At 37.7% G+C, this 23,683-nt stretch overlaps 2 protein-coding genes across 2 annotated transcripts; one reads left to right on the top strand and one right to left on the bottom strand.

Moving 5' to 3' along the window:
• LOC109233050 (serine/threonine-protein phosphatase PP2A-2 catalytic subunit-like) lies at positions 1,883-9,270 on the top strand. The gene is made up of 6 exons (XM_019398797.1): positions 1,883-2,478; positions 4,273-4,387; positions 7,568-7,676; positions 7,759-7,836; positions 8,403-8,594; positions 8,728-9,270. The coding sequence occupies exons 1-6, from the start codon at positions 2,226-2,228 to the stop codon at positions 8,899-8,901; spliced, it is 921 nt and encodes a 306-aa protein (XP_019254342.1). The 5' UTR covers positions 1,883-2,225; the 3' UTR covers positions 8,902-9,270.
• LOC109233049 lies at positions 9,926-12,871 on the bottom strand. Its single transcript, XM_019398796.1, has 3 exons — positions 12,551-12,871; positions 11,968-12,276; positions 9,926-10,293 (listed from the first exon to the last, which is right to left on the bottom strand). Exons 1-3 carry the CDS (start codon positions 12,779-12,781, stop codon positions 10,177-10,179), a joined length of 657 nt encoding a protein of 218 aa, XP_019254341.1. The 5' UTR covers positions 12,782-12,871; the 3' UTR covers positions 9,926-10,176.

The following is a 23,683-nucleotide window of genomic DNA, read 5'->3' as shown; positions in this document are numbered from 1 at the left end:
ATATATATATATATATATATATATATATATATATATATATATATATATATATATATATATATATATATATATATATATATATATTTGGCTTGATTTTTGTTCATACCAAATCAAATCAAATATAATTGAATTTTTGAAATTTAAACTAAATCAAACTAAGTCGATTTTTTCCTTTTCAATTTGATTCGATTTATTGGTTTGATTCGACTTTACGATTCCATTTGAACACCCCTAGTCAAAATGGTTTAGAGAAATCATTTATAAAGCACTTCAAATTAATATTTAGATCATTGCTTATGAATAGCACCTCCCTTTCTGGCATGGGGTCTTGTTATTTGTATACAATGTTATTTGTGCGCCCCAGGTGAAGAAATTATCATAAAATCTTTCTATTACGATTGATCTTGGTTCAAAATTCAAAAAAAAATTCATCTTAGAATATTTAGATGTGCGATATATGTTCCACTTGCTCCACCATAACGTGTAAAGATAAGTCCCTAAAGAAGGCCGGGGTGGAGGGGGAGGGGAATATATGTTGTGTATGAATCTCCTTCTATTATCAAATATCTAGGATCCACGATTGCAAATAATTTATAGCAAAATTTGCTGGATTATCAATAATTTTTCGTGGGAAGGGGAGGATAAGCAGCAAGAAAAATAGATAGATAGGAATACATTGTCACTGTCTTATTCAGATTCTCGTAAAAAATCGGGAACTGAAAGTTCAAAAAATAATTCTTACAAAATATTACAAAATAATTGCCAGATACATTTACTGACCTCCAAAGCCGCTAAATCTCACATTTCGGCTGTACTAGTTCAAGTTGATGTCTCGATAAAACAATCATTAGTGCAAATAGTTCTAAGCCAGACAAAGCGTGATATACCAATTAATTCCAAAGATGAAAATTCTCAAAAAAGAAAAGAAGCAAATAATCAAGATGGTCATCTATAGAGGAAATTGCTCAAAAGAGCGCCAAGATATAATAATTTATAAGACCTTAAGGGATATTCACGTATCTCAAAATAGTGAAAACAAAGAGATCTTAATAATTTCTACCTATAGGGAAAAAGATAAGATCGAGATAATATAAATTGTTAGACAAAAATTTTGCTTAAAAATGTTGTTGAAATAATATGATAAAATGAAGATCTTAGAGAAAAATTTATTGATGGATGATCTATAATTAAAATTGACTTCACTTGAAAATTTTGAAATTTGCAGATCCATCATTCAACACCTGAATTTTGGTCATTTAAAGGCATTTAGCGCGCGGAAAAAGAATGTTTGACAAGTAATAGTAATATTTTTATTTTGATGTTTAACCGCTTGTTTGGATGGTTGTTACTAATTATATTGTATTGTATTGTTACTTTAAATATAATGTTTGTTTTGATTGTTACTTAAGTTTTATTGTATCGTATCGTTAAATCTGTCGTTACGTAATGAAAAAAAGTGCTACTTTATGGAACTATAGATTTGGTGTGGTGACGTCGTTACCTTATTTTTTATTTGTCATCTTGCCCTTTCTTATTATTAAATAATCACATTTTATCCTTTACTCTACTCTTTTATGTAATAATTACACTATATATCCTGTTTTTTTTTTTTTGTTTGTAATATTGCCTGTTTTGTTCTTCCTATTGTTGATGTATAACATCATAAAACTAGGACAAATGATACATATATCCAAACGTTATATTCATCAAACATTACAATAAGATATATTATGACATCTAACAACGATCCAAACCAGCTGTAAATGAGAAATGTTAGTAAATAGATACGACATACATATAGAGACGAACAGTAATTTTTTTTAAATTTTAAAAAAGAGACAAACAAACTCACATCACAATATATTTCTCGATTTATTAACGCACGTATTATTTTATTTGTGAAAACATTTTTCCTTTCATTTTTGCTGCAATTTTCACGTAGGAGAGAGAGAGAGACAGCGCAATAGCTTCGCATGAATGGAGACAAATATCGGAGACATTAGATGTTTCAGAGATTGAAACCCTAGTTACTTTATCAAGGTTCAACTTTTTGAAAATTTGAATTTCGAATAACTTTTTTCTGCTTGATTTTAATCGTCGGCCGTAAAAACGTTCGATTCAATTGGCGAATTTTATAGCAGTTGGATTTTCGATCTGACGATCGAAGCAGCGAAAAATAGCTAGATCGGCGATTTTAGAAGGAAATTTGTGTTTGACGGAAAAAAATGCCGTCGCACGCGGATGTAGATCGGCAGATCGAGCAATTGATGGAGTGCAAGCCGTTATCAGAGGCGGAGGTGAAGACGCTGTGTGATCAAGCGAGGGCGATACTCGTGGAGGAATGGAATGTGCAACCGGTGAAATGTCCGGTGACGGTGTGCGGTGATATTCACGGACAGTTCTATGATCTCATTGAGCTTTTTCGAATCGGCGGCAACGCTCCTGATACTAATTACCTCTTCATGGGCGATTATGTTGGTGAGTTTTGGTAATCAGGTTATATATTTATGGATTCTAACGATTGTTTTTTTTGAAAATGTAAAATCTAGGTTGGATTTGGTAGATACATTCTGTTAAATTAGAAATTTGCACATGATATCTTGGTTTTTGTGTTAATTTTCTCTGCGTGTAATGAATTTTTTTTGACATAAATAGGAAGTAGAAATAAAATGCTACCGGCAGTCTTAGTTTGAGCTCTGGGTATGGAAAAATCCTAGTAGTGAGTGCTTCCTCCTTTAATGGGCCTTACGTGGCACGAAACCAGATTGTTAGTCCGAAAGTGGATACCAGACACCGGATGGGAAACCAAAAACAAAATAAGTAAGAATGCTACTGCTAATGTGAGCAGCCCTTGAAGGATGATAGAGGTTTAGCTCCAATCGTTGTGTGTGCGTGGTTCTGCAGAATGTAAGGGTGCCGTAAAGTAACAACTTTATGGTTGTTGTTTTGTAGTTTGCCGTTATTCGAGATTTTATTTCTCAATCATTCTTGATAAGGATGATATATGATTTGCCGTTCATTTATTGGCAGTGTTACTATGATGTATCAAACAAATGGCAAGCTTTATTTTGATCTAATCATTGTTTATACTCGAGAATGATGAAGTGTTGTTGTGATGTGGATTTCTAGTGTGCTTGGTGGTTGGAATATGACAAAGTAACTTCATGGAATTGATATAATATTTTGGAGCCAAACGTGGGAGTACTTAATTTGGTAATTTTCTTGGTGCCGAAGATGACAAATTGGTAAAAACGTACATGTGGAAACATCCTCCTAAGAGTTGCAGGATGCTGATTAAGGAAGAAAATATTTTGGCCATCCAATGAGACGAGTGACCAATTTTATTTTATTTTAATAGAGAAATTTTTGAGGGCCAGTGGCGCATGGTTCAAAACTCGGTGGATAATGGGCCTGTCCCTCTAACCTTCTCCACATAAATACCACATTCTTATCTGCAACGAGGTTTACATCTGTGACATGAGCACATCATTGTTGTGCTCTTATCACTAGACCAAGCCTCTGGGGCGGACGAGTGACCAAAATTGGTTTGGAGTTATGGTGTCACTTTATCTTACAAATACGATGACTTGACAACTGTCAGGCATACTGATTCTTGTCCTTTCACAAGCTTATTCTTAGTATGAGTGGGAAGCATCCGGAAAACCAGTGTTCGGTGCTAGATTTTGTGCCTGAGTCATACATTGCGGACAAAGATGCTTCAAGTAATTACATGTCATGGATTTTTTGTTTGAGTTTTACTTTCTAAATATGTTCTTTTGTTAGAAGAAGTTCTCCCCATACAGAAAGCTGCTTCTTCCTACGCATGTCAAAAATTTGGTGCACAGATGTCAAGTTGGCACTTGAGCGGTGTAGATTTTTCCCTACTCATCATCGTTTGTTTTCTGTATATAGCTCTACCAAAAAGGAAGTGTTCTGTCATCGGGTTCCATAAAATTAGTAACTGTTTTCCATTTTAAATGACTCACATGTTTTCCTTATGACATGATGGTAGATAAAGGCTTTTGAGGGTTTCTTTTGTCTTTCTAATACTTTTTTCATCTAAGGTAGATTTTATTATGTAGGTCTCACTCCATAAACTGCAATGACAGATTACATTTATTACCTTTTTACTGTTTCTTTGATGGATTCCTTTTCTTATCTTTTCAGTTTACTTCTCTGTATGTTAAGCTTTAACTAGTATTATCAGTTTCCTTGTTGGTTGAGTACATTAGCATTCATTGTTTGTCATTAATAATTGCTTAACAAATGCAGACCGTGGATACTATTCCGTTGAGACTGTCACGCTATTGGTTGCTCTGAAGGTCCGTTACAGAGATAGAATCACAATTCTTAGGGGAAACCACGAAAGCCGTCAGATCACTCAAGTGTGAGTCCTTAATATTTATTCATCATTGAAGTGCGTAAATGAGTTTTTTTGAAGATGATATGTCTTTCTCAACAGGTGATATTCAAGGATTATTCTTTGTCATTTTCTAAATGATCTGGTTTATGTATGGCAGTGGGAATTTTATGTTTATGCGATGCTTTTATAAAATTAAAAAAAGGTTTCTGCATTGCTCTTATATTTCTTAATCTAGCTAAACTGCTATTTCTCCGATTAAAAGAATTTAGAAGAACTTAATATGCAATGCTGCCCAAGTATGTAGAAGAATTTCCATCTCTTTATATTTGGTGATTGTTTCATTTATGCTGCTTGGTGCATGACACTTTTATGTGTTTCTTACACTTAGGGGTCGTTTGGTTACAATACGGCTTATGCTGGGATTGTTTTTTATCCACTGTTTAGTATGTTGTATTAAAAATGACAATTGTATAATTTCTAAGAAGAAGGTATAAGTTATCCCGGCACTAATTACCCCATCTCCCTACAAGGTATAAGTTATCCCGGTACTAATTTTAATCCCGGGATAACTTATACCAGGTTTGCTAACCAAACAAAGTATTAAGGTGGTATTAAATTTTTATACCAGCACTATATGTACTTATACCTCATACCAAACGACCCCTTATTCGACTTTCTGCTAGTGGTTAGTTTAATCTCCTCTTTGCTTCTCTCTCCTTGGGTCTGCGTGAGCCAGTAAGGGTAGCAACCTGAAATTTTCGCTTCTATGGCTCAAATGTCCTTTCTTGATTTATGTCTTCTCCTATTGCACAAAAGCAATGCGTGTGTAATTGAATGTGATGCTTCTGTTCAGCATACTCAATACAACTCTTCTTTCCATTTCTTCACCCTCTTTCCATGGAGGTCAGGTATTAGAACTTTATACCTATTGAAAACACCTGAGGAAAGTTTTGATGATTTTTACCTACTAATGATAATATATAAAATTTAATTATATTGATCTGATTTATATACATATATAACTAGTACTCTTAAAATTCAGTTAAGTAAAAATATAATATCAATATTTATAACCCAAGATCCAATTGAAAGCTATAAGATTTCATCAAATAAGCAATACATAAGGAAAGAAAAAGAGTTAGTTTGTAGACAAATAAGTTTGAGCTCCAATTTTTAATTGCTCCTTTTCAAATTAATTTTTGTATGATTATCTAGGTAGATATATTATTATTGGATAAGGATAAATCAGTGTTTTGGAAAGCGTTAAGCGCAAAAAAGCGATGAGGCCTCGCTTCATAGAAGCGAGAAGCGAAGCGCGCGTTTTTTTGCTGCGAAGCGCAATTTAACACATAAATAAAAAAAATAAAATGGGCATAGATAAATGGCTAAGAACTCATTAAAAATAACATATTAAGCAAATGTTTCAATTCTTGAATCAAGAAGCAAATAATAGATACTAAAACTAGATAGTGAATAATCCTCAAAAGTCATAACATATTAATCCTCAAAAGATACATTGCACTCTTGAGTTATTATTGCCAACTGCAACTCCATACGCCCAAGCTGGATCTCTTTTAACAGAAGAAGAAGAAGAACAGAAGAACTAAAGAAGAAGAAGAACAGAAGAAGAAGAACACTTACCGAGATCTGGAGAAGAAGTCGTTGGAGCAGCAGTGGTCGTCGCTGGAGTTCGCCGGAGAAGAAGACCTTGAAGAGCGTATGTTTTGGTAACAGATGGTTTATTTGCCAAAATTTTTTAAAAAAGCCCTAGCTGATGCCTTCTGCTCGCTTAAGCGAGCTTTTTCTCGCTTTTTCTACCGCGTCGGTTCTCGCTTAAGCGAGAAAAGCGCACGCTTTTTGAATGTGAGTCGCCTTTTTAACAGAAAAGCGCTACCCCTGCGCCTCGCGTCGCTTCATCGCTTAAAGCGAGAAGCAAGCGCTTTTAATAACACTGGGATAAATAGGATCTTAGAATCCTATCTTTCAAAAAAAAAAGAAAAATTCCTAACAAATTATGAATTGATAAGATTTTTAAATTTGAATCTGAATGTTAAATAAATATTTAAAAATATGTAAGTCATGTGCAATAATGAAGTGAATAAATGATGTAATGGTGTACCAAAATTAAATATGATTTTCGCCTTAAAATGAGTATATGCATAACTCATCCCATTAATTTGCTGACTCCATCCGAGTCAAAATACCTTCTAAATTCAAGCGAAGATAATTTTCTATCGCATTATTCTTTTATGTGCAAGGATCGGTCTATCGGAAATAGCCTCCCGATCTTCACAAGGTAGGGGTAAGGTTTGCGTACGCATTATCCTCCCTAGACCCCACTTGTGGGATTACACTGAGTTTGTTGTTAGTTGTTGAAGTTGTGCATTAATGAGAAATATGGAACAATGAAGATGAGGATGTTCCCACAGTTGTTTCCTTCTCATCTTGAAGTTTGTAATGAGGATAGATATGATATTATGTTCCTCTACTTATTGAATGAGACCATAATTTTGTTACTCACAGTCACAATATGTAGTAGTCCCAAGAATTTCGAAAAAATGTGATATCACTGGGTCTGAGAACTGTTATAATTTGTCATGGCGAGTGCTTTTATATATGCAAAATCGTTTAACATGGTCTTTGTGAAGATTTTGGTTGAGAACACTCTGACCTTCATGTATATCACCCACACCTGCTCTCAAAAAGTCATGAAACTCTTTGTATGGACAAACTTAGTAATCATATTCAAGAGGAGGATTTCGTAACTGAGTAGTTGGACAATGATGTCATATTAGAAGCTTGAATGTTAAGTTGCTAGATCTTTAGAAAGTGTCTTTTTTTTAATAAGGATCTTTAGAAAGTGTCTCTTCTTGCGCATGTCTTGAGTTATGCTTTAACCAAATATTAGCGTTGATAACTTGAGTCACACTTGGAGATTACATACCTTGTGCTTTAGAGCGCTCTGCAGTGCACTAGGTTCACTTCAACAACTTTGCTCTCGAACCATTAGATAGATATTTAAGTATGTTTACTTAGTATGCAGTTTTTCTTTTTTTAAATAAAGTATATCTATGGGTAGTCTTGCAGGGAGGGATCATCAATGCTATTCCTGATCAGTTGCCCTACTTGTTTTTCACTGCATAAAATATGACTGCAGGTTCAGAGTCATTTTTGCAGTAATTGACAGATCTCCTTTCCTGCTAGGTATGGGTTTTATGATGAATGCTTGAGGAAGTATGGAAATGCTAATGTTTGGAAGCATTTCACTGATCTTTTTGATTATCTACCATTGACGGCACTCATAGAGAGTCAGGTTTGAGCTCTAACAGTGTTGGCAATTTACTTGAATGGAACTGTTGGCAAGTTTAATATGCCTAATTTTGAGAAATTCGTAGATATTCTGTTTGCATGGAGGACTCTCACCATCCCTTGATACCCTCGATAATATCCGAGCATTGGATCGTATACAAGAGGTATAATAATAGTTGTTTTCTTCAAGCTTTTACATGTTCATGATATGTCAAACTAGTCTGCTTTATATTTTGTCACTGCCTGCTCTTCCTCCTCTCTATTTGACACCATGTATCAACTTAATCACCTATTTACCTCACAAAATTGATCATTATGGCAGTACAGGCTGTCTTATGTGGGTTACATCCATTTTTTTCCAGCAAGATTATAAATTCAGAACCAAACTAATCAAGAATTGAGCAGGAAGAGAATTCTGTGTTTCTATTATCATTAGTTGAAAGAGTTCCATTTTTTTCTAATGTGTTGTTGGATAGATTTGACAATGTTTCATGTATGTAACATAGAGGCTTGTAGTATATTCCATTCACCAGTTAATGCAATCTACTTTTCCAGTTCTTCTTGGATCTAGAGAAGGCAAAATACTAGAATCACTTTACTATCTTTCAGTTGCTCCTTTCCTATTTGCACTAGTGGCTGCGATTATTTCAGATGTTTCATGATTATTATTATCATCTTAATGCCAATGTTACTGATCCTATCATTTATGCCTCTTTTTTATGGTCGTTAGGTGCCACATGAAGGGCCAATGTGTGATCTCCTGTGGTCTGATCCAGATGATCGCTGTGGGTGGGGAATATCACCCCGAGGGGCTGGTTACACATTTGGACAGGATATAGCTTCTCAGTTCAACCACACCAATGGTCTCACACTGATATCTAGAGCCCATCAGCTTGTCATGGAAGGTTTTAATTGGTGTCAGGTCTGAGGATATAATCCGAATAGTTTCTTCCCCACCTCTGAGGGAAAAATCTCCCGCTTTTGTTCATTTAAGTGAACTTGTCTTTAAGGTATTAAATTGTACTATTAACATAATATTGGTTGCTTTTTGGCAGGATAAGAATGTTGTAACAGTATTTAGCGCTCCAAACTATTGTTACCGGTGTGGTAATATGGCTGCAATTCTAGAAATAGGTGAAAATATGGAGCAAAATTTCCTTCAGTTTGACCCAGCTCCACGGCAAATTGAGCCTGACACTACAAGGAAGACTCCAGACTACTTTTTGTGATCCGAATACTTGAGCTGATTGTAGCCCACCTATATCGTATCCCTGTAGATGTGTCGTAAAAGGAGTTGTTATTTGAGGATTATTATCATCGCGATTCTTTTGTTTGGAGTTTACTATGCTGCTGGCTTTGAACATGCGCACCAGAGATCCACCACAGTTTTGACAAAGCACCTTAGTGTCTTGTTGTGTATATTTTTTTCGAAAAAGAAGCAGCAATAACATGGCACATTGTGGTCTGTATTTGAAGTTTATCGTAGAAAGCAGGTTCTCTTTTCTATCCCAAGTCCCCTGCCAATGGTTCCTGGCACTCGAATTGGTAGATGGTTATTATCAAATTCTGCTATTACTAACAGCTTTTTCTTTGATTTATGTTTGGTCAGAAGTTGGTCGTTATAAGGAAATGAAGTAGTAGCTTTAGGTGTGCGTTTGTATCTTTGGGTCTTTACATCATTTTAGTTACTTGAGAAAGTCGGAACTTCCCAATTCTCTCTCTCTTATGATAACCCACGGTGTAAGCTTTAGATTAATCAAGAGTTCCAAATAATGTAAGACTTGAAAAGTTCCTAAGCACGTTTTTCAAGTAAATAATAAATTTCAAATAGTTAAACACGTTTTTTCCAATATTAAATAAGTTACTAAAAATATCAAAATTTTGTAAAGCTGAAGGTTTGTGCTCACGCTCTTCTTCAGTCCGATGTTTTATAGTGCCTGATAGGAATGTGAATTCTATTAGTGCCTCTTTGGTCTGCACTATGATGGTGCAAAATTATGTCCTTTATCGATGACTTATAGTAACATGCAAAGTGCAATACTTAGAACTTCAAAGCACATGGAATGTGCTAAAGTGAATTTAGGTGCTTCTATTCTCCGTAAAAGTAAAATCCTTGTCTTAAATATATGAGAGACAAAAAAAGATGAATATTTTTTAATTCTGCCGCCAACCATGCACATCCAAAAGAAGCGATCATGAACAGAGAAACCTGTAATTTGAAAGGTTCAAAAGAATATGCAGTACAACAGGATATGATCACCTTCTACCCTGTCCAGAGTTACTCTTCATACTTTATGTATAGCAAAGGAACAAGTACATATATAGAGGAACTATGAAATCTCTATTTTCTTCTAACTATAAAATGATAGAATGAATTACAACATTTTACACTGATTCAAACATGTTTAACAGCAAATCAATTAGGAGTGCAACCTCCGACCAAACAGTAAAAAAAAGATACAAAAAAAATGGAATCCCTAAGCTGCGAATTTACAGATTTTTAGTCAAAATCGAGAATTAGCTGGAAGTCTAACTGGTCCAGCACCAGGTGCAGCAGCTGCTCGCCTTTTCCTGAAGTATATTGTTGAACCACTGACAATCAGCAAGCCCAGCATAAGCACCTATAGAATAAGATCCAATTAAACCACTCAGAATAAGAATCAGACATTCCCAATTAATTCCAACACATTTACAGAATCAGAAATAGCTTGTTCTTCCAACCAAACTGTGAGGCATTTTCAGAGAACTATTGCACAAATGGGTCTCCTTTAGAGACAACTGTGAAAGTCTTAGAATTTCAGTTTGGTTGCTGGTGAAGAGGGTATGAAAACAGAATGGTGCAGCGACAACTACCATGTTAAGGTCCATGACAGAATGATAAGATCTTCCAATTGGGTTGACTGCGCCTAAAGAATTTCCATGTCCAAAAAGAATAACACCATGCAACTCAAATATCCCTATGCACTATACGAGCAGCCAATACTTCTAAGGCAAGCCTACAAAATGGTTAATATCATTTTTTAATTGTTAGCAGTAGTGTCTGGGCCAACTTGCTCGCACCTAGACTATTTCACCGGGTACCTGCTATCTCCCACAGTACCTGGTGGTAACTCTACACACCAAGGAAATGGTTCGTATCATTTCAATCAGGAGAAAGAAATCCAGGAAGTTTTCGAAATTAGATGACTGAATCAGTCGAGAAAAGCTAAGAAACTGATAACTGTTAGAATGACACACTAACAGCAAGTAATCATGGCAGGACAAAATCTTTTAATTGGAGACATTGTTCCCAAAAACATTCACGGTTGATGGTTCACCTTAATAGAACTAATGAAGTGCAGAGAAATCTGTTAAAACACCTCCTTAGACTTCTCTGGCTCTTTATCTAATAGTGAACAAAATTGAACTTGTGAATGCATCTTGTACATAGTCGGAACGGTCTTAGTGTTGTTTTTTTAATAAAATTTTACCTTCGCAACAAAAGAAATTTTTTGAAGGCCTTGGTATAACCATAGTCTTTTATGCTTTAGCCATTATGTAGAAGGGATCCTTTGCACACTGGACATGACTGTGAATTGGAGGCAGAAAATAATAGGATCTCTTGGATAACAGAACTTCAACCTGGATTTATCTCTTGACTACACATGACAATCCAAGAGGAACTCTTCAAGAATTAGGGAGAATAAGTCCTCATAATATTATCTCCATTTTATGAATACAGATCTTTAACTATTTCTTTGAAGTTTCAGAATTGCAATACGCCCCTCTGCTTCCATTAGCTTACCCGGGCTTTTACCTAGTTTTACTTTTTCACGTTTAGAGATGAAATGCCTTAGGTTTCCTTTGCTTCCTTTCAAAGTCCTCCTAGTAAATTGAGTGGTTTTCCACAACAAAATAAAGTATCTATTACTTCTCTATACCTCATTCACTCGCACCTTCTTTTTTTTGTAAATACCTCAATAAACTTTCATCCTTACACACTTACTATTTGGTTTTCACATATTTCTTTAGATTGTAGCAGTTTAAGATGACACAGTTCTTACTGCTTTCCCAGCAAAAATTATCAAAACAAAATTATCATATATGGTTCTCACATCATTCATGCTTTGCTTTTGGCTAGCACTAAAATGAACTCTGAATACTTAAAGCACCAACTACATTGGAAGAAAAAGCGAACAACTCTATATGCCTGACATGTTAGAACCTTCCAGACTTCCAAAGTCACTGGTTGCAGAACATAAATTAGATGGTTCACCACAAGGCATTTTTGTAAAGCAGAAAAAGCATGTACTTACCTCAAAGCCAAGTACTGACAGCTTCTCTTCATTAACAGAAAGAACACAGCTCCTATAAGTTACATAAGTATGCGATCCGCTCTTCGACGTGGATGAATCATCCAGCAAAATTCTTTCTCTTACCGACGAGGTAAGAGCTTGTTCATTATGCTTCATCACATGTGGCCTTACTGCAGCATAAGTGTCCTCCACAGCAGATCGGTTCTTCTTTCCTTTATTGCTGTTCACTTCCTTTGAACTAGCTTTAATCTCTACACATTTGAATGGAATACGATATCCAGTTTCACTGCACCTATACTTTTCATCATTCTACAGGAAAGAACATAGGGAACATCACAAATCTAATCTAAACAAGCCTTATTTACACATCACTTTCGTTCATTTTTAGTTACTTGAGACTAACCAATTGCCATTCCCCTTTTCCCAATACAGTTCAATAAGTGCTCCAATTTACTTTCAACAATTTGATAGCTAACATAATATTTTGCTGCCAAACCAAATAGAATGACACTGTTCTATACATGCATTAAAATAAAAAATGAAATATTCATCAATTTGAAAAACGAAAAATTAGGAGCAAAACCTTTTCGGAATAAGTACAAGGAACACAAGGACCAGAAGGAGAACAATCGTAAGTGATATTTGTACCAATAGGCGTCTCTTTAAAGCTCATCAGATGTCTCCGTCCTATTGATACGATGCCTTCTTCTCTTTGTTCCGTAGAGATCGCATCGAGACCTACGGATGGATTTGGAGAAGAAGAAACTAAAAGGAAGATGAAGAGGAGAATCGCCGGCGAAAATGGAGAATCCATTGAATCGATCGATTGTGTCTCCTTTTTTCTCACCGCCGATCAAGTTTGATTTTGGAGGTTTCTTAATTAATTCGTAGATCTCCTCTAATTTTCTGTATATTGTATAACCAATCCCTATAGTTTATATTATAGCTATTCAGATCCTCTTTGTCTCTTTTGTCGTCCCTCAACCCTCCCTGCGGGTGCAATTTATGTTGGTTTTATGAACTACTCCTTCCGGTCCAGAAGATACGATACATTTTCATTTTTAGTCCATACAAAAACAAAGAATAATAAACTTTTAAATTTAAAATTAATTAACTTTATACGTTTCATTTTACAGTTAAGGAGACTTTTAAAAATGTTATGGCATATTTAAGGTCACAAGTTTCATACCAACAAAAATATTACGAGATGTTTATACAAGTTTTCGAAATTTTTTTTTTATTAAACTTCGTGCTAATTCAAATTATATTACTAACGCAATGAGTATAAACATTAAACATGTTAACGTCGATATCCTCAAAACGAAATGTTTGACGAAAAAGTATGAGACCCTTTGTTAAACTAATTAAGTAAAAAGATAAAGGGTAAATCCTAGTTAAACATAATAATTTCTAGAATATTTGTACGAATAAGGCGGGAGTGCATTAAAACCGATTTAATACAATGAATGTTAAATGATGTTGTTATTAATGAGTGGGAATAATGATAAGCAATAAATATGCTAAATGGCAATGAATGTAAATAGAGAGAATAATTCACCCAATCTTGAATGAGGTGGATGATTCTTTTTTCTGACAATGATGTAAGACAAGAATATAAGAGAATATAGGAAGCTTTCTCGGATCTGATGCGAGAAATATGGAATAAACGCCAAATTGAATCTCTTTGGAAAGGTGATTTGTATTTTTCTTGAGAGTCAACCTTCCAAGAAAGTTCTTATCATATAGAATATTACATGCCCCTTTTCTTCTCTTTACCTTTCTATTTATATGGGACATACCCCTACCTAACCTAAAGTACAGATGCAGAGAATATTCGACAGAATATTCCCATAAAATATCTTGCTGCAGAACTAGCCGTTATTACTGGCCCGAGTACCCGACCTCGACCCTGATTAATCACCTCGCCAGTAGGTTCCTTCAATCTTGTGTACGGTAATCTATCCTTGTGCCAGATTTCCTTTGTCAGATTTTGACCCATACAGTTAGTCCATCCACCTGTCGATGTTATTTTGGACGAGCTCGATGGGCAAACTTCGCTAGTTGCAACTTGAGAAATCTAGGCGTGTAGGTCGAGTAGTAATGCTTTTGCAGTGAGGTGACGACGTGGCACTTCGAGGGCCACATATGACCATTACGTCAGTTTGGAATGACATCATTTCATCACGCGTCATTATGGCGCATGTTCCCGATATGTTACGTCGTTTCCCGCGCTCCTTCTGTTTTGAAATTAATGTGACGGCGCCTGGCTTTCTCGATTAGGGTGCCAGTATACTTATAAATAGGAATGGGGACTCCCTATTTGACTTGCTGTATTTCTAAGTGTCGCGCCCCCTTTTTTCCTCCGCGGAGAGGAGTCCGGGTTTCGACATTCATGGAGGTGTAATGTCTCATTTCCTTTTGGGAATCGGGTATTACGTTTTGAAGAGTCGCAACCTAACGATTTTAAAGGTGCGTTAGGGCACCTACAGGGTTCATCTACAATTACATTTGGTAACCTGAGATAGGATAAGGGCTTGAAATTATCCTAAGGGGAAGGTGTTAGGCACCCCTCAGGATCCACTAGTGTGGTTCCCGGCCACACAGTTTTTTGTGAATTTGTGCAATTAGCAAGTAGATAAGTAAGGATCACATAGCAGGGGATTTAGGTAGAAATACACAAGCGTTTGAAAAGCAATTAATAAAAGCAAGGTTTTGAAAAGAGTTATAATCTAAGCATGCTTATGAGTGTAGAGAGGTCCTAGGTTTGTCTGTAATATAGATTACATCAGTACAATACCCGGTAATCACTCCTTAGAAAGGGGCTACGCGTGGCATTAGCGCACCGGTCATCATATCCATATCTACCCTTTCCCACCCGTGAAGGTAATTAAAGCGAGGTTTGGTCTCGATTCTTATTGCGTGCTGTTACCCGTCCCTTCCTATCAGTCTCGGAGGTTAGGACTCCTATCCTATAAGAAGGAGGTTCTAGGCAGACCCTCAGGTTTAAAGGCAAAATACTAAGGCGACATACAAAACAGGTCGGACTGCATTTAAAGGGGGAAAACATAGAAAACGAATAGGAGGTTCAGATATACCCCCCTCCTAGATAATGCACATAGACAACATGACTTATACACAATTAAGGTCTGAATTTAAAATCTTAAAGCAGGGTGTTTGAGCGATAACATCAGAACCAAATTTATCACATGACTCAGAAAAGAAGTCCGAATCAGGTTTGCTTACTGATTTTAACAGTTGATAATTAAACAAAGGCCGTTCCACTTTTATTAAGGGTATTACCTAAGGCTTGCCTAGGCTTAAAGCAATATGCAGTAGTTATTCAGAATTGTTGAGACAGTTGGAGCTTATTTTACCCTAAGAGCATGTTGTTCTAGTTGCAGAGATTGTTGGAAAACATCACAGTATAAAAATTATTACTTTACTACCTTTTTCATGAGTTGATAATTAACTAGGCGTTTTTAAGCAAAATGCAAACAGGATCCTAGAACATGATATCTATTATGCATGTATAAGACCCATGATGCAGAATTCCTAGAATAGGATTTCTAAATGCATATGGCAGGATTGCAGAATTTCCTAAGAGCAGGATTTCTAAATGCATACATGAACCCTAAGCATGGTTTCTATTTCATAGTTTAGGAATATAAACCTAATAACATGTTTTCTACCCTTAACCATTATAGCATGCATATTCTCCCATCCCTTTTCATTAGCCACCCTAGTACTTGTTTACAAATTGTTACAGACCATGTGATTGAATTACATAAACAGAAATGAAAAATAAGAGGTTACAACTATAGGAAGCCTGATTCTGACTTCCTCTCTGAGTTACGTAATAAACCACCTCAAATGCTAATATTGTTCCAGCTTTCCCTCATATCTAGGTGTGTCAGAGTTCCCTAAGGACCTCAAGGGGTCCCGGGCAGTGCTCACACCCGGATTTTATGGCTAAGACAGAGTAAATGCAGTGTGGAAAAGGCCAGCTTTAATGCATCCAAGTTCAGAGGGAGCTCAAGGGTCCCAAAGCAAGGCTCACACAAAAGGGGCAGAACCTAATAACCTAAGAGTATAATGAAAGTGCTTGACACGGACTCAAAGGAGTAGAGTTGGAAAACAATCTTTAAAACAACATGTTTGAAACAAGTTTGTAAAGAAAGCAGAAGGATTGCTTAGTGAAAAACAGTTTTTTTGAAAGGGAAAGGGGATAGGAGCAACAACAACACATGCAGAACAAGTTCAAATAGCAGTACAGTTTCAGGAGTTTCAACCAGGGAAGTAGGGGTTGGGGACACAGAGGGTCCAAATTAAAACACATAATTAGTCATGAATCAAGTACATTAGGAGACATGCTCGTTGAAGGACATAAACAGGAACACGTAAACATACTAATTACATTCGAACAAAAGAGGGCAGAATTTTAAGCATGCAAAGTAAAGCAGTAAACAAAAGTGCAACATCATGAGTCATTAAGTCATTGCAGAAAAAGACAGTGATTGACAACAAGGGAACACATAGGTTTGAGTTTCAGAATTTAAACTAGGGACATACCAGTTGAAGAAGCAAAGTGCGGGAAAAGAAAAGTAAAGCAATCATAATTCCACAGTCTAGCCTTGGCTTTCAGCCGGCCAGACAAAGCAGTAGCACAATTAGTAGAGAAAGAAAGAGAGTTTGAATGTGTAAGTGTGTGTTTTGAACTCAGTTGTTCGTGTCTTGTTAATGAAAATATTAGGGTATTTATAGCTTTAAAAACGAGTAGAAAAATAAGATAACAAGTAAAAGTTTAACACAAATATGGAAATAATCACAATCAGAATCAATTAACACAAGTACTTCCCCTTAATCAAGGAGTTACAGGCCAAACGGATAGTACAGGGATAATTAAGGAAAGAGAATCAGTTTGAGAAAGATTGATTTTACCATACAAGGGCTAGTAAAAAGTATAGAGTAAATAATTGAGTCTAAGTACAAAATATACTTAATTTTGGGAAAGGATTCAGCAAGGTAAAACATCACAGTAAATAAAGGGAATCAATCAATTTAAACAAAACGGGTGAAACTAGGGGTTTATAAGAAAATATTTTCAACTAGTCATGACTTGAGGAAATCAAGATCAATCAAGAAAGAATCATGATTCTGCACTTCGCCATATAAATAGAGAAGAAGAATGAACATGCAAGGCCAAACATATTGGCAAAAGAAGCAACCATGTAAACATACAACAGTAACAGGAGTAGGCTAGGGCTCAGTAGTAAAGAACCTACTCAAAGCATAGTAGTCAACAAAGTCAAGCAGTCACATAGAACCAGAAACGAAGGAAACAGTCTAACACATAGCAACAGGTAAAGGAGATCTTTTTTTTTTTAAAAAAAACTCTCAGTAACAGGTGAGAAGAGTTTTAGGAAATTAGGGTTTTAACGATAGTCGAGTAAAAGAAAAAATGTAAGGACTCTGAATCAGTCAAGGCAAACAAAGGAAAAGGATCTAACCACAAAGAACCCAATCAAAACAGGCATATAAACAAATAAACAAAGACAGTTTCAGAACCCCGGATAGAACTAAACACTAGGGTTTCAACACGATGAACTAGGTAGAAGAAAAACATAAGAGAACCGTTAAACATAGTAAAATCAATAAGACAATACTGAAAATCAGAAGAGAAGTCTTTAAAAGAGTTAAGAAAACCNGAAGAGAAGTCTTTTAAAAGAGGTTAAGAAAACCCTAATCTTTGAAGACGAAGAGCCACTTTGAAAAATCGGAAAAACCTTTGAGAAAACACCAGGAGGTTCATGACATACACAGATCTAAGACAAATCTGAAAGAAAATCGAAGGTCTTTAAGGCTAGGGTTTCGGAGAACCCCGAAAAAAGTAAGAAAACTTCGAAATGTTACCGATCTAGCCGGAAAAGCCATGGATCTGACTCGAAAGGCCAGGGATGGCCGAGAAAAGACCATGGATAGAACTTGAGCAAGGACTGGACCAGATCTCTTTGAGATCTGTCCATGAAATCACGAAAGCGGGCCACCAGGAGACATAGGAGACAGATATACGGCTCAAATAGCCATGGGAGTCCATGGATTGAGTGGAGATTGAAGGGGATTAGGGTGGCGGCAGCTAGGGTTAGCTTTAGGTTTCAGAGAGAATGGGAGAGGAGAGGGGATTCAAGGGCGGCGGACTGGTGAGAAATGATTTAGGTTAGGGGGGTCGTTTGGGTTTAAAAATGATAACGGTAATGGGGACCGTTGATCTGGGAGATCAACGGTCGAGATTAGAGTGGGTAGGTCGGGTTATAAAATTGGGTTTGGGCTTGGTCTGGTGGGTATAATTGGGTTGAGAATTGCAGTTTGATTTAGGCTATAATTGAAATACAAAAGGGGCTGTTATTTAAATAGCCAGTTTTCCCTTTTTAATTTATAAAAAATAGCAAATAGTTTCTGAAAATAAATTTAAAGTACTAAAGTGTTTTATAATACATAACTAACAATTTTAAACTGTAGGATCCAATTTTATGCATATAAAACATAATTAAACCTTAAAATGGCTAATATTGCAATTATGTGCAATTTAGCTTTAAAAAAAACTAAATATAATTGTAAAAATATGTAAAAATTACCTTAGCCATATTTTGGCATAAATATAAAAATCCAATAGAAGAATTCTCAAGATAATCATCTTGGAAATAATTATTGGGGATTTTATGGATAAAAAGGGGAAAATAAGTCAATTTAACCCTTTAAAAATTATGGAAAAAATAATATAAAACACCTGGACATGCTTATGTATGCGTATATGCTATTTTGAAGGTGTTTTGCATATTAAAAATATATAGGGAAAATTTGGGTATCAACAGCTGCCCCTCTTTACCCGGGAAGAATGAAGGAGTTTCTGGGTAAAGAAATGATGGCCAATTTTGACCGAACGAAATGGTTTGAAGATGATTTAGGCCGCACCCTGGCTTCTGAGCTTCCTACATATCCCTGGTTTTACAGGAATCAGGCCGTATGTAGTTCAGGATCCGTCGGCGGAGTATGCCGATGGAGACTTTTCAAGGGCGGACGCAATATCTAGAGCTGGGTGAGTGATAGGTTTACGGGAATGGTTAAGTTTGATATGGCTGCGGGCACTGGAGCGGAATTGCTCCTACCGAGATGGTCGTTGCTCGCCGATTTACCTGCAAATAAGCAATGCAAGCATATATTGTGTGCAAATTCAAACATGATGCAAATTCCCGTTGGACCATGAATGTTGTCTTTGGACGGTTAGGAATGGCGTCCTCAGACCATGATGTCCTGGGACATGAAGCGTATGATAAAGGATTCGCAGGCCATGAAATGATGTTCTCGGGCTATGAGGATGGTGCCTCCGAACCATGACGCTTTTGAATAATGATATGCAAAAGTTTGAAAGGGATCCTCAGGCCATGACATGGTGTTCTCGGGCTATGAAGATGGTGCCTCCGAACGATGACGCCTTTGGATGAGTTGGCGATATTTCAGCCCATGAAGGATGCCGTAGCATGTGGCGATCTTTCAGCCGTGTAAATGTAGAACGTGGCGATCTTTTAGCCGTACAGATGTAGAACGTGGCGATCTTTCAGCCGTGCAATGCAGTATGGTGCGATCTTTCAGCCGTGCAATGCAGTATGGTGCAGTCTTTCAGCCGTGCAATGCAGTATGTGGCGGTCTTTCAGCCGTGCAAATGCAATATGAGGCGATCGTTCAGCCATGCGATGCAGTATGTGGCGATCTTTCAGCCGTGCAATGATGTATGAGGCGATCTTTTAGCCATGAAGATGCAGATGGAGACAGGGTTTAGTCTCGGAAGGCAGAATGGTAGCCTTATGCAGATTGGAAGGCAGACTGGTAGCCTTATGCAATGCAAATGCAGATGGAGACAGCATTTGAATGTGCGTTTAGTCTTGGAAGGCAGAATGGTAGCCTTATTCAATGCAGATGCAGATGGAGACAACATTTAGTCTCAGAAGGCAGAATGGTAGCCTTATGCAATGCACATGCAGATGGAGGTAGAGCTTAACCTCGGAAGGCAGAACAGTAGCCTTATGCAAATTGGAAGGCAGAATGGTAGCCTTATGCAAGAAATAAGATAGCAAATGATAGTAGAGTTTTCTTAGCTGATAGCAGATTGCGGCATTGCGACTACTGGGAGCATCGTGACATACAGAGCATTACAGGTGCATGCTGACAGCAAATGTTGGCAAGTGCAACGGTTCTGAGAATCATATTCTTGAACAATGTTTGTTCCATGGACGTACAATATGTTTAATGATTTCACAGTCCTAGTGCCTGCATCCAAAGAAAAATCATGAGTTTTGTAAAGGGGGAAGGTTAATTCGCATCCCCGCTGGCTTTGCTTGACTCGTTCAGCTTCGATCTGGTGATACCGTCTGTATCACTGGGGTAGCGTTGCTAAACAAAGCAGTTTCAATAATAAACATGCACGATTTTATAAAGTATGACATAAATGTATAATAAAAAATAGCTCTTAGATGAACCGACGACTGTGACGTAGTTCAGGACATTGCAACCTCTCCTGCTACGGAATTTTGAGGGTCCTTCTCAAAATTCTGCCCCAGTTTGATGGGTTGACACTTCTGACTGCTGCTCGCGGCGATCGGCTAAAACGACTTCGGAATTTTGAGGGTCATCCTCAAAATTCTGCCCCAGTTTCCAATTTCAGAGGGAAATGAAAATTTTATTGAATTGTGACCGAACCCATAGGGCTACATACGTATCCCCTCTTAAACGAGAATTAGGTCAGGCGTAGTTCAATTTACATCATATGAGGAAAGCATAAAGATAACACATAGTAACGCTTGACTGCATCTGAATTGATCGGCTTTGGCCAAACTTCTCCGTCCATTCTGCAAATATGAGAGCCCCTCCTGTCAAAACCCAGTGAACCATGTACGGACCCTGCCAGTTGGGAGAAAACTTCCCTTTGGCTTCATCCTGATGCGGAAAAGTTTTCTTCAACACCAACTGCCCCGGTGTGAACTGTCTTGGCTTGACTCTTTTGTTGAAGGCTCTGGACATTCTGTTCTGGTAAAGTTGGCCATGGCAGACTGCATTCATTCTCTTTCCGTCTATAAGGGCTAGTTGTTTATAACGACTCTTTAACCATTCTGCGTCGTCGAGCTCAGCTTCCTGTATGATCCTTAGGGAAGGAATTTCTACCTCAGCGGGAATGACAACCTTTGTACCATAAACCAGCATATAGGGGGTTGCCCCGGTTGATGTGCGTACTGTGGTGCGATATCCCAATAGAGCAAATGATAACTTCTTGTGCCACTGTTTATGCTTTTCTATCATTTTCCTCAATATCTTCTTGATATTCTTGTTGGCGGCTTCTACGGCTCCATTCATTTGAGGCCTGTAGGCTGTGGAATTCTTGTGTCTGATCTTGAAAGTTTCACATAGCTTTCATCAAGTCTCTGTTGAGGTTGAAGCCGTTATCAGTAATGATTGACTCTGGAATCCCGAACAGACAAACAATGCAGTCGCAGACAAAATCTGCCACGACTTTCTTAGTCACTGCTTTGTAAGATGCTGCTTCGACCCATTTGGTGAAATAGTCGATGGCTACTAGGATGAACCTGTGTCCGTTGGAAGTGGCAGGCTCTATTGGCCCAATAACGTCCATTCCCCAGGCGGCGAACGGCCACGGTGAGCTTGTTGCATTAAGCTCGTTCGGAGGTACCTTTATCATGTCCGCATGTATCTGACAACGGTGGCATTCCGGACATACTGGATGCAGTTCGTTTCCATAGTCATCCAAAAGTAACCAGCCCGGAGTATCTTCTTTGCTACGACAAAACCGTTCATGTATGGACCGCAGGTCCCAGCATGAATTTCCTCTAGTAGGTTGGATGCTTCCTTTGCGTCGACACATCTTAATAATCCTAAATCGGGAGTCCTCCTATACAGGATTCCTCCGCTGTGAAAGAAGTTGTTGGACAATCTCTGAAGTGTGAGTTTCTGAATAGGGTTAGCAAGCTCCGGGTACTCTCCTTTTGCCAAATATCCCTGGATATCATGAAACCAAGGCTTTCCGTCTACTTCTTCTTCAACATGGGCACAGTAAGCTGGCTGATTATGGATTTTCACTGGAATGGGATCAATGAAATTCTTGTCCGGATGCTGTATCATAGATGATAGGATGGCCAATGCATCGGCAAACTCATTCTGGACTCTAGGAACATGCTAGAATTCTGTCTTCGTGAACCTCTTTCTCAATTCTTGTACATGATGCAGATACGAGAGTATCTTGGAATTCTTGGTTGCCCATTCTCCTCGTACCTGGTGTATAAGCAAATCTGAATCTCCAATCACTAGCAGCTCTTGCACGTTCATGTCAATGGCCATCTTGAGCCCTAAGATGCAGGCTTCATACTCAGCCATATTGTTGGTGCACGGGAACCTGAGTTTGGCGGACACTGGATAATGCTGACCGATTTCTGATATTAGGACTGCTCCTATGCCAACTCCTTTGAAGTTTGCTGCTCCATCGAAGAACATTATCCAATCGTCATAAGATTCCGCAATGTCTTCTCCTATGAATGATACCTCTTCATCAGGAAAATACATTTTCAGGGGTTCGTATTCTCCATCCACGGGGTTTTCAGCAAGGTGGTCTGCCAGTGCCTGTCCCTTGACCGCTTTCTGAGTTACGTAAACAATGTCGAACTCACTCAACAGGATTTGCCACTTGGCTAGCTTGCCAGTGGGCATGGGCTTCTGAAAGATGTACTTCAAGGGATCCATTCTTGATATGAGATATGTAGTATAGACACAGAAGTAATTTCTCAGCTTCTGAGCTACCCAGGACAAAGCACAACAGGTGCGTTCCAATAGAGAATACTGGGCCTCGTACGGGGTGAACTTCTTGTTGAGATAATAAATGGATTGCTCCTTCCTTCCTGTTTCATCGTGCTGCCCCAAAACGCAGCCGAAAACTCCATCCAACACTGCGAGGTAGAGTAATAAGGGTCTACCTGGCTCAGGCGGGACTAAGACTAGTGGTGTTGACAGGTACTCCTTGATTTTGTCGAAGGCCTTTTGGCAGTCATCGGTCCATTTGGTGGTGGCTTCCTTCTTTAACATCTTGAAGATCGGCTCACAGATAACTGTAGACTGTGCTATGAATCGCCTGATGTAGTTAAGACTTCCCAAGAAACTCATCACATCTTTATTGTTTTTCACACCTCCTTTTTCTCATTACACCCCCGGAAGGGGTATAATAAGGGAGTTTTTTTCAATTTAAAGTGACAATCGGAACGGGATTGTTTATTTTAAAAGAATTCAGAGTCGCCACTTGGGAGATTTATGGTGTCCCAAGTCACCGGTTTGAATCCCGAATCGAGGAAAATGTTTGACTCTGTTTAACAGTCGCGAACCAGAAATCCGAGTAAGGAATTCTGTTAACCCCGGAGAAGGTGTTAGGCACTCCTGAGTTCCGTGGTTCTAGCACGGTCGCTCAACTATTATATTCGGTTTATTTATCTGATTTTAATACATTTTGAACCTATGTGCAAATTTTATCTTTTAACCGCTTTTATTCAATTTTTTTAAAAGAATGTTGAACGTCGTTTAAAACATGTCTTTGGATCGCGTCACATGAAATGCACCCGCAATCCTAAACATATTTTATTCAACGTTTTGGGATTTGGATTTGGGTCGC

This window comes from Nicotiana attenuata, chromosome 10 (assembly GCF_001879085.1).
Source record: "Nicotiana attenuata strain UT chromosome 10, NIATTr2, whole genome shotgun sequence".
NCBI classification, from domain to species: domain Eukaryota; kingdom Viridiplantae; phylum Streptophyta; class Magnoliopsida; order Solanales; family Solanaceae; genus Nicotiana; species Nicotiana attenuata.
The sequence above is the reverse complement of the archived record's forward strand: the minus strand, read 5'-3'. Positions and strand labels throughout refer to the sequence as shown.

Coding starts and splice junctions, on each gene's coding strand:
- LOC109233049 (XM_019398796.1), bottom strand. CDS start 12,781: ATGGATTCTCCATTTTCGCCGGCGATTCTCCTCTTCATCTTCCTTTTA. Junction 12,277..12,550: donor CTTGTACTTATTCCGAAAAG/GTTTTGCTCCTA, acceptor TCTTTCCTGTAG/AATGATGAAAAGTATAGGTG. Junction 10,294..11,967: donor TGTCAGTACTTGGCTTTGAG/GTAAGTACATGC, acceptor CTTATTCTATAG/GTGCTTATGCTGGGCTTGCT.
- LOC109233050 (XM_019398797.1), top strand. CDS start 2,226: ATGCCGTCGCACGCGGATGTAGATCGGCAGATCGAGCAATTGATGGAG. Junction 7,677..7,758: donor CGGCACTCATAGAGAGTCAG/GTTTGAGCTCTA, acceptor AGAAATTCGTAG/ATATTCTGTTTGCATGGAGG. Junction 8,595..8,727: donor AAGGTTTTAATTGGTGTCAG/GTCTGAGGATAT, acceptor GCTTTTTGGCAG/GATAAGAATGTTGTAACAGT.